Source organism: Lepisma saccharinum, chromosome 9, assembly GCF_977018435.1.
Source record: "Lepisma saccharinum chromosome 9, izLepSacc3.1, whole genome shotgun sequence".
Lineage (NCBI taxonomy): Eukaryota > Metazoa > Arthropoda > Insecta > Zygentoma > Lepismatidae > Lepisma > Lepisma saccharinum.
The window spans coordinates 77,882,336-77,896,876 of NC_139237.1; the positions used below are offsets into that span (position 1 = coordinate 77,882,336).

The 14,541-nt window shown below is 35.7% G+C and overlaps 1 protein-coding gene across 2 annotated transcripts in view; it reads right to left on the reverse strand.

The window, feature by feature from the left end:
• Positions 1–14,327, reverse strand: part of Smr (nuclear receptor corepressor smrter) — a 232,534-nt gene extending 218,207 nt beyond the window's left edge. For both annotated transcript variants that reach the window (XM_083128468.1, XM_083128467.1), the window contains exon 1: positions 13,281–14,327. In XM_083128468.1, the coding sequence (XP_082984594.1) occupies positions 13,281–13,375 (95 nt within the window). In that variant the 5' untranslated portion in view covers positions 13,376–14,327. The remainder of the gene's footprint in view (positions 1–13,280) is intronic.
• Positions 14,328–14,541: the final 214 nt, after the last annotated feature.

The window sequence follows — 14,541 nt, forward strand, 5'->3', positions numbered from 1 at the left end:
GAGTCATGTGAGTAATACTTAATTATTTACTTTATCAACATTTTAGCTGTTGGGGTTTCTCCTGTATTATATGTAAAGTCAGATGGTGGTATTAAATTGTATTTTATTGTTTGAAATTGGATGAAAATTCAAAATATTAAACTGCATTAAAAAAATGTTCCATTCATGTAGTGTTAATCACATTACTAACTGAAATGTAAATTATCAATATCCATGCAGTATCATATTTTTTGTACCAACATATAGTTTAACACTTCTACTTGAAAATGCAATAAGAAAAATTACAATGCTTAACAATAACAGAAAGGTGTCAAATGTAGAGTCACACATGGAATTAACCTCTAGCAACAGTACAAATATACATGCTACAGAAAACACACAATCATTAAAAACACATAGGTACTGTAGTCATTTAAAAAAGAAAAAAGAAAAATAGAACTGAATTTCAAAATTCAGGCACTGGTGAAAATTGTTCAGGTGCCATGACAACCGAGCACCCTGCAATGTCTACCACTGATTAAAACAAACATGGAGAATTAATATAATCTGGATTTATTTAAAATATTTTTCAGAGTTAGCTCCGGCACATATATTGGAAATGAAAGTTTGTTGTGGATGTAGGTCCTAATGCTTAAAGAATCCACTACATCACACTCAATTGTTGGAATAATTGCATGTATGTGATCAGCAAGGAACATATGAAATTGCCCATTGTGCAATTAACTTCGAGAACTACAAACACTTCATGTACTACAGCAGAGGTTCCCGAACTCTTTTGTTTCACGATGCCCTTAGTGTTTCAAGGCATTTCTGCGGTGCCAAAGTTAGAATGTAGGCCAACTAACACTTGCAATGATCCGTTAGGGATATTAGGTTGCTTGCCTGAAGTTAAAAACTAAACACATATTTCAAATTCAGAAACATTGTCAGTGTGTAAAAAGTACTAAATAAGCACATATTTGGAACAATCATGTCATTTCATTGAAAATATTGAAACATTTCGCAGCACCCCAGTAAACCAGCCAGTGTGCACACTTTGAGAACCACTGCACTAGAGTACTGCATGGAACCACTTTCGCTGGTTCATACTTGTTCAAGTCTCCCACCCTCAAATGTGCTAGGCAGGAGTGTGTACAATGGAATATCATTTTAATGTGACAAAATCATAGACATATATAACAGTTGGGCTGAAAAGTTCGTAGGCTAACATAGTAAAAAATATTTTTCTGACAAAATTCGATTTTATTATTCAATATAGTTGCCTTCGAGGGCGATACAACGATTATAGCGGTCATAAAATTTTCCGATGCCATTTTTATAGTACGATTTCTCTTTAGCCTCAAAATAGGCCTCAATTTCGGCGATTACCTCTTCATCAGTGTTAAATTTCTTTCCAGCGAGCATTCTTTTAAGGTCTGCAAACAGGAAAAAGTCAATGGGGGCCAGATCTGGAGAATATGGTGGATGGGGAAGCAATTTGTAGTCTAATTCATATAATTTTGCCATCGTTTTCATTGATTTGTGACACGGTGCATTGTCTTGATGAAACAGCACTTTTTTCTTCTTCGACTGGGGCCGTTTTTTCGTAATTTCATCCTTTAAACGCTCCAACAACGCTATGTAATAATCGCTGTTGATGGTCTGGCCCTTTTTGAGGTAATCGATGAATATAATACCATGCGCATCCCAGAATACTGATGCCATAACCTTGCCAGCCGACTGTTGCGTCTTTCCACACTTTGGATTCGGTTCATCACGTGCAGTCCACTCGGCTGACTGTCGATTGGACTCTGGAGTGTAGTTATGGAGCCATGTTTCATCCATTGTAATATATCGACGGAAAAGTTCATGTTTATTACGGTTGAATATCGCTAAACATTGCTCCGAATCATCAAAACGTTGTTGCTTTTGATCGAGCACGCGCGGCACCCATTTTGCACACAGCTTTCGCATGTTCAAATATTCATGCACAATATGTCCAACACGTTCCTTTGATATTTTTAAAGTCTCAGCTATCTCGATCAACTTCACTTTACGATCATTTAAAATTATTTTGTGGACTTTTTTGATGTTTTCGTCGGTAACAGCCTCTTTGGGGCGTCCACTGCGTGCATCGTCTTCGATGCTCATTTCGCCTCGTTTAAATTTAGCAAACCACTTCTCAAAGGTTGATTTTCCTGGTGCAGAGTCCGAATAATGTTTATCAAGCCAAGCCTTGGCTTCAACAGTATTTTTTTTTCGCCAAAAAGCAATGCTTTATTAACACACAAAATTCTCTTTTATCCATTTTTTCACAATAACAAAAGCTGCTTCACTCACAATGCTATATCTCACGAACTAATTATCCGGCAGCTGTGAAATTTATACACGTATCTTTTGAAGGTTAGTACTAAGTAAAAATCACATGGATTTAATTCTAGTAACACCATCTATGAGTCAGCCTACGAACTTTTCAGCCCAACTGGTATGTAAAATATCCACCTTGGTAACTTCAGGCCACACTCATGTATTTCATTTTCATACATGGGTAACATACACTAAACTACATTGTAACATTGAGATGATGACAATCTTCACTTAAGTTTCAATTTCAAGGCATCCTTCACTTCATGATCCTGAGGGCCCACTACCATGGACAAATATGGTTATATGTGTACTACTGGACTTTCAAGTGCATACCACTCATTTTGCCTGTTCAATCGCTCAAGCGAAGAATGTCTCAATTCCGAACGCTATCTATTCATGCAAACTTTTTGGTGCACAAGCAAAATCCTCTCCCTGCAACACACTACCTTGTACCATGCATCGAAATCTGTACCAAACATATCCATGATAAGCCAAGTAAGTATTTCGTGGTCATGAGTATAAACCAATTCTGCACAAGTATGCCCATTTTGAACCCAAAATGAACTTTTAAAGCACACAAAGGACATAACTGATGATATCACTTGATGTCCATTGCAACCCTCCACAAAATGAAAGCATTAACCTTAGTATTTTTATATCACATCCCTCTTCTGCCTCTTTTTGCGAATCAACATAAGGATCATTGATAATTGGATGAAACTGATGGACAGTGCTCGAAAAATATTCTTCAGAGCTAGGCGCCAGCTCTGGAAATCAGGTGCCAGGAAATCACCTACTAGCAGTTATGCATACTAGAAGAAGTTGAGCATCACCGTATTCAAAATATCAATAAATTATGTGAGAAAGTGGGAAATGCAGGGTACGGGGACAAAGAGTAAGAAATTGTTTGTGATTGATTGTGTACACAACATTGATAAAAGAATCATTTGCTAACTTACGCTGTCCTGCAATTTGAACTTAAAGAGTCTTCAAAATCTCGTACATCCAAACTTAAAAAACATCAATATTACAGCAAAAGATCACAGTTGCCAGGCTGAAATTTTTAGTTGCCATGGCTACCTGGCAACTGGGATCTTTCTAGCCCTGCTGATGGACACTCGTAAAGAAAATCCATGGCCAGGCTTGTAGTCAAACCTGTTAACTTTGATGCCGCAGTGCTAGGGTGCCGAGGCAGCACTTTCACTTTAGTAAACTTGCATTTGATACTTTCTTTGAGCATTTAGTATTTGTAGTTTCGAACTGTGAAGAACGTAATTGGATAAATTGTACATTTAACTTTACAATAATAAAAAAAAAAAAATAGGTACATCGAGAACAGCTGCCATGTTGTCTGTCACAGTTCCATCCAAGCCTTAATATGGGGAAATAAAGTGATTTAAAGTAAGAAATAGAATGGAATAATGTATCTCATAATCCTGCTGCTCAACTACAAAAACACAACAATAAAGCAAGCTTTAATCAACTGGCCTACATGGTACCACTTTAAAATGAATATAGATACGAGCTTGAGTCCCAGATGATGTAATAAGCGAGATGGTTTGTGTCGATTTCTGATACCGATCCATTCGTCTCTATCAATGATGTTTAATACCAATTACAGCAATGAACATATTCATACTCAAACTAGCAGACATCTAGCAAGCATCTTGTGACTTGCATGCTTGTGATTCATTGAATTAAAAATTTTGGGGTGTGCCAGCAATTTAGGTCATTTAGCACCCTTCATTGTGTATGGGGCAAATATAACCTTATCTAAAATTCTTAATTACAACTTTAAAACAAAGAGTGTAAAAAGCCCTTTGGAAAAATGAGTGCAAAAATGTAAGATTGAACTTAAAGCTTTCTCATAGACAGTAGAAGAGTCTGACTCTGCAAAAAGCTGAACATTCGATAAAACTCTGTTGTTATCTCCCAACAGGGATCACAAACAGTTGGGAAGGTTAAAAGTCTGCCTGAGGAAAGTAAATTTGGCACATTCAAAAAGAGTATAGTGAATACTTAAAATTACATTACAAACAGGACACATTTGAGGGTCCAGCCCTTGCAGCAAGTAACCATGTGTAAGGTGGCTGTGACGAATATGCAGTTCAGAGAGAAGAGCTTCTTCTTGACAAGAGGGATGGGACGAAGAACACCATGCACCTATTGAAGCTCATTCCCCATTACTGCATCCCACTCTTCCTGCCAAGTGTCAAGAAGGCGACAATGAAAAGCATAACGTTTTACATTTTTGTAAAGATTTGTGGAAAACTCTGGCATTTTACTTTATGAAAGATAATCTGCTTGATGTCATTGTGGTAACATTGAGCATGGTAAATTTCATTTAATTCCAATTAAAAAAATAAACACTTTCGCTGATTTCAAAAATACAAATTTAAATATTAATTCGAAAGGTTATTCTGGTAGAAAAATCAAAGAGCAATTCTCTCTTTATCTTCTCAATGGGATGCAAAAAAGTGATTTTTTTTCTTACCTTCGAGTATGTGGGAACTTTTTTTTGTGTGTGTGTGTATTCTCGCAACTTGTGATATGAAAATGGTGAAGCAACTCTCGCAAAATATCTCATATTTATCTTGGATTTTTCTTCACAATGTCTGGTGCAATAAGCTTTCCAAATGAGAGTTCCAACAATTGCAGCTACATAAGGTGTTCATAGCTTTTCTATCACATTCACACTGAAAATTTATCATTGGTGTTGACACAGGCCCGTACCCATGATTTTTGTGAGAGGGGGCCAAGCCCGGAACCGTGGTGATGATATATATATATATATATATATATATATATATATATATATATATATATATATATGTCATGTGACAATTATTATATAATTAATTAATAGTATTGATTAATCAATTTAATTATATTTATAAACATCTTATAAACAAATTGATTTGCTACATTTATAAACTAACAAATTAATTGTTTTAACAACTGGTTCAAAATGTCAAGAAATTAAGAGATAAGTGAAATGCTTTTAATAAGTGTTAGATTTTATTTAATTATTGCTCTTTATTAATAATGATAATTAAATTTTCATACTTTTATTGTGTTATGTTTCTATAATGGTGTACATGGTCTCTCGAAACATTTCCTTATCAGAGTTGAAGCTAGAGATTTCAGTGCCTATGACGAGAATAGATTTTCACACCCCTCACACCGAATTTGCATTGCCCACCCCACCCCCTCCTCTAGATGTAACTGGCATACTTAGACATTGAATAAATTTTATGTACCTACTCTTTTCAGTTGAATCCGACGAAAAGAAAACTTAGTATTCAAGAAATGTGGCGAATAAAAGGGTAGTCGGTTCGGTTGTCCATCCCATATCTCCATTCAAGCAGTGTGAGTTATTGTTCACATCTGCAAACTCTATTGCAAATTAAAGTTTACTAGGTGGAGGGACCATAAAATGAGAAACTTTAAGAAGACATTAGTTTCCTATTAAATTAACATGTAAGTGCTATGTTTTATTCCCGACGAAAGTAGGTGAGAAATGGAGGAGAAATAACAGGTCGGTCTAATTTCTATATTCCATGGGCCTAGGTGACAGTGACAACCACCTTCACAGCTATGGCTCCATTTCTTACTAGTCCAATTTGATATAATCTTAAAATCTTATCTATGAATGTAGAAGTACGTTTTTACACCATGCTGTTACCAGCCCTAAAGAGAGAAGAGAGAGAACAAGAGATGTATGCAATATTCACACACACACACAGAAATCATTCTTTGTTCTTTTTTCTTTGTGTTAATGATATTATTCTTAGTATAGAATGTTTGAACTAATTGCTTATATTTGTTGTTATAACACAACAACACAACCCTCGGAAATTTTTGATGGGGGAATATTTTAATAGAACAAGATCTTTGGGGGAAAGGTGGGAGATCCCCTTCCGCCGTGGGAATTCGTGCTCTGTATGTGACCTCCAATGCTATGGAATGATCCTTATAATGAAGAACATGTCTGAATGTGAATTAACCAAAAAAAAGGACATTTCCTCATCAAGACTGCAGTTCGAAAAAGTCAGAACAGGGAGTAAAAAATGGTGAACTGTCCCGACCAAATTGGGACGTTTGGTACCGTTGCATAGATGGTTATAAAACTAAAATTAATAAATATAGTAGACTACAGACTTCTGAAGTCTGTCTGTCTCCAGAAACAACACATTCATTTATGAAAGAAGAAAACAGAAACTCTTGCAAACTCTTAAAAATCGTCCGTGTTATTTTTGTACGTTTTTATAGGTTTGCATAAAATATTTCATGGCTCGATATGGGGGGGGGGGACATGAACCCCTTGGGCATGGCCCTGAGGTCAGAACTTCATGGTCAAAGCACAAACATCCGTTAGCCACTGCATGTAACTACTAAATGGTTAATTCTTACATAGAATATGTGCTCTCACATAGTGGAAAACCCTTGCAGTGTCACTCAAGGACATGGTGGAGAGTTTTTGCAATTGTTCACTTTATAGTTACTGAAGTACTGTCAAATGTATAGCCATGGTAAGATTATTTTCAATTAAGAAAGCTTCACATTAATAATTTTGTGACACACCACATTTACGGCTTTAAGTGTTGATTTTATATTTTCGCCAAAATAAATTTTCTTAGTGATAAATCAATCCAAATGTATGATTTGGGGTCCCTTTTGATGTGTTAGAGCATCAAGAATAAAAATGGGTAATTGGTATACATTCTGTGAAATTAGTTTACAAAAATGAGCACTGAATTATCTTGGAATGGTTCCCAGGATGCAAGCCAGTAACCAAAAAAATATCCAGCACTTCACTAATATTAACTATTTTATCCTGTAAAACATGGTTCATTTGCAAGTGGTTCCAACATCAAATACAAATCAACCATCATGTAAGCAGTTCCAAATAGCCTTATGGATTGCAGTTTCTATATGATTGAATGCCATACAGATCAAAGGAAAAATATTTCAATACGTAACAAACAATTTTTATGTATTTTATCTGTGACAGGTGAAATATGTTGAAATTTGGGGCAGGCTGGGCATAAAATAATGCTTAAACTTAAAATTCATACTAAAGTAAAATGCTTTAAATATATTAACAGAAATGGTAGAGCGTTATGTTTAATTAGAATGCAAGGTGTCATTTCAATGAACTAGCAATAACATTTTTCCAGATTTATTGCTGTACACCGTATAGTTTATTATATCTGAAAATAGATCCTGACAGCAGTATTCACTACACCTATTCAGGGTTCAGGTGTCACAGAGCATTCCCTGACATTTGCTACGAGACTCGGCGGCAAGCGACCCGGCGTCAGCAATTGTCTTTCCAGGTGAACTGGATCCGCGACAGTCGCACGTTACAGTCTTTTTTCTTTTTTTTTTTTGCTCTCCCTGCCTTCACTCTCTTTCCCTTTCTGTTGACAGTGCAGACTGATGCCAGTATAATCCTTCCTCGGAAGTTGTGTTGTGTCCGTGTGTTGAAGATTGTGGCTTAATATGGCACCACAAAAGTTTGCCTTACAACAAAGTATTTAGCTTGTTTAGTGTTACTTTGGAAAGAGGAATTGTGGAGAAGTGTGACGACGTTTTGCAACGAAATTTCCTGGTGTTCCTGTTCCACATAGGACCACTATATTAAATCTCGTAAAAAAGTTTAGGGTAACAGTAAAAAAATAAAGTATACAAAGACAATCTGCACACCATCCGTGAGTTTTAAGAGTATTGTACGAGAAATCGGGAGAATTATAGTAGACGAACTTGCACGTGTAAATGCCAATTTCCTTGGGAGATGCCAGGAATGTGTTGCAGCAGAGGGTCATCATTTTCAACAATTTCTGTAGTCAAGGTTAGTACACAATATGAAAACTGTAATTTTAATAGCCGACTGTCGCGGAGCCGCTTGCCACTGAGTCGCGTAGCAAATGTCAGGGAATGCTCTGTACAATACAGGCATGTATATTATTCATATGAAAACATGTGGCACAGTGGAAACTAAGCAGAATATTAAGATGTCCAGATTAGAGTGTTGCAGGGAGATAATGTCGCTCGAGTGCCAAATAGTTAGCATTGGCAATGCTAGATAGCGTAAGTGATTTAAAGCTGCTTCACTCGAGCAAGCAAACTGACGATATACACTAGAAGCCCGGTAGTACACATACAACTGTAATTTGTCTGATAGTGGACCCTCAAATATGGATTGTGATGTGGAAGACGAAACTTAAACTAATGATTATCTCCATGTTAAAATGTAGTTTAGTCTATCTTACCAATCCAGTAATATATGAAAATGAAACAGGTTATTCTGGACTGAAACTACCAGGACGAATATTTTACATATATGTGTCCACAATTACTGTCACATTAAAATGATATTCCACTGCATGCACTCAGTGTAGCATGCTCGATGATGGGACACTCAAATAAGTATGAGTGACCGAAAAGTAGTCCCATGCAGAACTAGTCCAGATACTATTAATCATGTTATTTCTAATTACATACATGAACATCATATACAATACAAATGCATTTTTATTGAAAACAAGTCTCTGGCATTGAAATTTCACTAATGCCACTTTTTTCCATGCATATGTATCTTATGGTCAATTAAAACATGACTTGACACACTCTGCCAGAAGCCGGACTATTTTCCTTAAATAACAAACAATATTAGAGGTATTCATTCACTATGCAAGTTCACATATATTTTATGGAATATTACTGATTTAAATTGACTGCACAATTAACTGAATTCAGAAATTACATAAAGTTGGTGCTTGTGCTAGTATAATTGACTTAGATGGCATCCACAGTTCTAGTTTCTGCCATCAAGATTCTTTTGAACATCAGGAAACTTTCTGCATTATTATTATTTTGAGTTTATATTACATCTCTGTCCAGTATTAATCGCAACAAAACAATAAAGATGAAACATTGCATGTGTAATGAACTAGCCAGTATAACATTCCTTGTATGGTTTGAATTATACATAATTTTATGTTATTCCAAAGTAAAAAGTGGACATTTATATTTATTCAGACATTTCTTAGTGTTAGATTATAACAACTGTGTATCTTAGTGTAAACAGGAGATTATAACAACTAGCATTAATACACTTCAAAAAAGTTTATTAACAAACATATGTTTACTGTAGTTCAAATATTGGAACAAATATAGTTATTTCTTTTATGTTGGCCCTCCTCAAGAATAAATGTTTTCATTGAGAAAGACTAGCAGGCCTAAAAGCAATGTTAAAGATGCATTTTTTTTACACAAAATGTTACAAAAATCTTTACAATGAGAGAAAGGCTGACTTTGAAATTGGATATGGCATATTTAATTTTATGATTTATCATTAGTGACGGGATATTGCTCTAAATCTCTATTTTGTTCCAGTGATCAGATTTGTAGGTATTCAGTAGAGATGTACATTTCAGGGCACTACAAACATCACATGTAAGTTCTAGTGCCATACTGTTAGGTGAATAATTGCCTAAAATCTTGAAAAAGCAGGAGAAGATGAAGATGAGATGAGCACTTAGAATGGTTGATCCACAATCTTGATGTCAATGCACTGCCATCAACTGTATTTGGTTATAGCATACATTCTCATTGTCATGACTGGCTAAAAATGTCAGAAAACTATGCAAAACGAGAAAATATAAATTGATCTCCTTCATTTTATTGGGCTTTTGGGCAATTTTTAGTGCCTGACAATCCAGTCTCTATTTATGACCTAAAATAATTCATCCAATAAACTTGTGTACTTCAATAAATTAAGTGTCCTAACTAATTGCCATGGATGGTTAATGTTGTAAGTACTAGCCTAGGTTTTGCTCATGTCAAGAGTCAGATTACTGAAAAAGGAAAAAGGTAACATGTTACCATTACTGTCTTACAATAAGGACCTTTTAACAGTTTACACTAGTATTGCATGTTTTTCTAGTGTAACTCTACATGCACAAGTTTAAAATAGCAAATTAAAAGAAGTTATGTCCTGGCAAATAAATCCTTCAGTCCTGAATATGTTAAGTAAAGTAATGCAAGCAACTGTGTTGCTTTACTCCCAACTCTGACCACATCAAAACCAACATTATATTTTTCAGAAGAGGGTCACATTTACACTATGCAAGTTACACGTAGTGTCACTCTACTGTAGTAATGTGAATCTTCGTCTGAAGAAGACCCTGTTAAGAGGGTGGAAATGTTAAGTTTTTAGTGTATATTTTTTATACAATAAATTTTGCCTTGGTCACAATTATAATGTTTTATTCATGTAGCAGATTGGCCTCACTAATGAAAATTATGTTAGATTACATAATGTCTCGTCAAATCACGTTCACATTTTAAATAGAATCTGACATTAACAGAACATTAGGCTATATTTATTAAGTCTATAATGTATGTCTGTGCAAATAATATATTTGAATATTCTGATTACTTGGCCCAATTGGTACTTCTTGCAAATTTGCATTTTATAAATAATGATATCTGTATTGTTATTTATATTAATGAATTAATAATGTAATCAATGCCTATTATTCAATACTATATTTAATTGGATAAATAAATTTGATTTGATATGAGCTATTTGCATGGCTTAACAGCAGTACTACATAAAGATATGAAGGAGAAAATGGTTTGGAGACAGGAGCGGAAAAATTTCGTGGTGCATATGACTATTATTATATTCTTGACACCAACAAGTACACACCACAGACACAGGAAACTGCATTACAAAATCATATTAAGTTATGCAAAGTTTAGACAATGATAATTGGCTGATATAACATCTTTAATAGGAATAGCAGGGGATTTAGTTATTTCCACCAAGAAGCTTTTTATCTTTCCCCTTAAAGAATCAGTATTATAACTCTCAACCACCAGTTACAGGGTGTGCAAATGTGTACTTAGCAAAGACAAGGGAGAAATTTCGATATCAGTAACAATTTTAAAACTAAAGGAGAAGCTTTCAAACATCGACAAAAATATATAGTCATTTCACTTCACAGAATTAAATCTACATAAATTTTGTAACTTAAAGCATCTGAAAGTTGACAAACCCAAGCATGAAAGGATTGAAGCTCAATCTCCCGTCTTCTCTATCACGAACACTCAACACCATACTATGCAAAGATTTACTGCCTTAAATTAAGTGATAAATGCATTTAACACAACTTTGTCCTATTGTACACAACTCAGAAATAGAAGATTTAAAATCTCTCTCCAAGCTGCATCAAATTCTTTGATTTTCACCAGGTTAGTATGCATGCTAAACAATTGGATCTTCCAAATGAATCCCCAGACTAAGTGGTGTGTACAAAGAAAGTATAAAGAAAAAATGCATAATGTTTTTAGCTCATGAAATTATTTTCTCTGATGTAGCTATGTGTGTGTGTGCCCCCTATACAAACTGTATTGCTTTTATTTAGTTTCATTTATCATTGTAAATAATGAAAAATAAGGAATACTGTTAATTAATGTTTAAGTAGAAGATAATATATTAGAGCCTTAACTTCGCCATGTAAACAAAGTCGTAAATAATAATAATAATATTTTCAGGTAAACAGATGTTATTCCAGCATTTTAGTATGACCTCAAAGTTCGGTTGCAAATTCCGAAAATCCTAACACGGTCATAAATGCAGCAAATTTATTTTTAATTTTCTAAATGCATTAGGACTTTCATATCTTTTATTATTCCAAAACACAAAATCTACGTCTTTATTTCGTAAAATCAAATAACTAAATGCAGCAAATCATTCTCCATATGTAATTTACACACAATTTCCGCTCCAAGTTACAGCCCGAGCTTGGGAAAAGGCCTTTACGTAATTTTCTTATATCCACACAAATCAAACTTTCAGAAATGTTTTCGAACGCCGTTTAATGTATCTTTCAATTTTTGCTTTCACGTTCTCCTTACTCGTGCATTCACATCCAACATGGCGTACATCTAGGGGCTCTCGTAGCCCAGCTGCAATAATACTTCAAGCTATGATTATTGGAGATACTGCTTCAGACTGGGTTTAACTCATTCTTCGTGGTCAAAATGTTCATGCAATACATATTGCAATAATAAAAATTAGTGTATATTCGCTGTTTCCGAACGTTTGGCTGTTTGTACCTGAATATTAACCGAATTCGATAATTTTGAAGGATCATTTTCCTAGTCAAGTGTGACGTAACGTTTGTCTTAAATAAGTTAGTAATGTAATTTATAAAATTAATATATAGGTATAAATATATGAAAAGTGCAATTATCACACCCGAAATCATTCGTTTTTGTGAATGTAGACTTGGGATACATTATTCTGTTCCTATTCCCATATAATATTCTTTATTTCATTTTACTATCCCACCACTATGATAACATAAAAAGCACGAGACTTGTTCTTTGTACTTTGTAAGACTTAGGTGACCGTAATGGCCATAGTTTCAGTTCAGGTGCTCTGCCAATTAAGCAGGTTTCGTGACTTTGGAAACAATGCAGGGAAAGACAGCCAGCGCCTAGTTGCCACATCACGCTGCTTAGATATGGCATCGACGCAGTGTTCCTACGTTGCCGTATCTAAGATTCCCACGGTACCAATCCACGTTGCCAAGCTACCACACGGTTCTTCCACGTCAACGGAACAAAGACTGGTTTCCATAGCGAAGGAGGAAAGGGTACGCGCTAAAGAAAGAGCACGAGGCAAAAGAAATAAATAAATATAATAAAATGTTGGTACATGTGTACATTAAAAGATGGTTCGCTTTCCAATATGTGAACTAATGATCATATTTCGGTACTATTTATTTTGCTTATCAATTTTCTAGATAAGGGCTTACCTTATATATCTAATCTTGGATTACAAGATCTGTTACAAGATAAAAATGGAAGAAAATTATAAGAAACTTAAACGCTTAAATTATGAAGAACTTACTTACCTCTGTAAAGAGGAAGAGCGCGGTGGGTAGGACATCTGAGTCTGTGATGCCATTCCACCATGTTCGAGGTGAACAACAGACTGGACAGTCTCCATTAAAACTGGCTGCCTTGTCTTGGCCGCCACTTTTCTTCAATATTTTCTCACAAGCACACCATTTTGATCCTTACTTGTATCACAAGCCACACTGAACATTTGCACTCACACACACACTATGAAAACACTACCTCCCAAATATATATAATACAAAACTAATCCTTTCCCCTCACTATTTTTTTTTTATTTCTATATACTGATATTGTCACAAGCTTCCCTGTAGGACTAATTCTAACTGCACTGGGAGCCACATCTTATATCGCTGCGACGTCGCCTTTGTAAAAACTTATTGATGCGTCACATTTTCTTACGGTGTACGAGACCTCCATTTTTTGGCTGGCGAATCAACAATATTTTCTTGACGAGAAAGGGACCAAAATTCACTAGTCTTGACTAAGTCCTATACAACTTAACACTTTTAAAAACTTACGCCATCCTTGCGAGTAATTTGATGTACTCGTGCAGGTCGTAAAATATAATGTGTTTCTGATCCATTCGGGTTTACCAATCTGTCTCGCCGAACCTTCAAACATTACTTACGGCATACTTCAAATCTCCAGATCGACATGGTCGCCGCTACAGAGAAACTATGTTCTTTCACCGTGCAACACCGACGCACAACGCGTGCATTTTCCGAACAACAAATAAACGGGCAATGAGATCACCTCGTCCTACCATCACCGTGATCTCGGCAGCACTGCACTGCACGGAGCACAGACTTGTGGCGGGCACTGGCGTTGTCTTCTCACTCACCTACGCCGTCGTCTGAAGCTCATGAATTACTGATGGGAAAAAAGCGAAAAAATGCGAAGTGTGCATGGTAGCTGGCGTCTTCGCGTTTCACTACATTCGCTTGTATCATCATCCCTGCCCTTCAATGCAAAGTCAATGAACTAGGCCTAGAAACTACAGTACACTTGGATAGGCTTGCAAACAGGTTTGGACGAGTCCAAATCAGGGGGAAGGGAGTTGGCTTTCGCTGGGCGAACTGTAGCAGTCGGGTTGTTTGCTGGGACAGGTGAAAGCGAGTAGCGAGCAGAAAGAAGCAATGGAGGGCAAATAATACTTAGAAAAAGATCCCGAGCAACTTGCTTGTAACAGATTGGTAATCGCAGAAACCCAATTCATTTAACTTCCCTAACCCTCTTCTGTGATATTGTACAAGT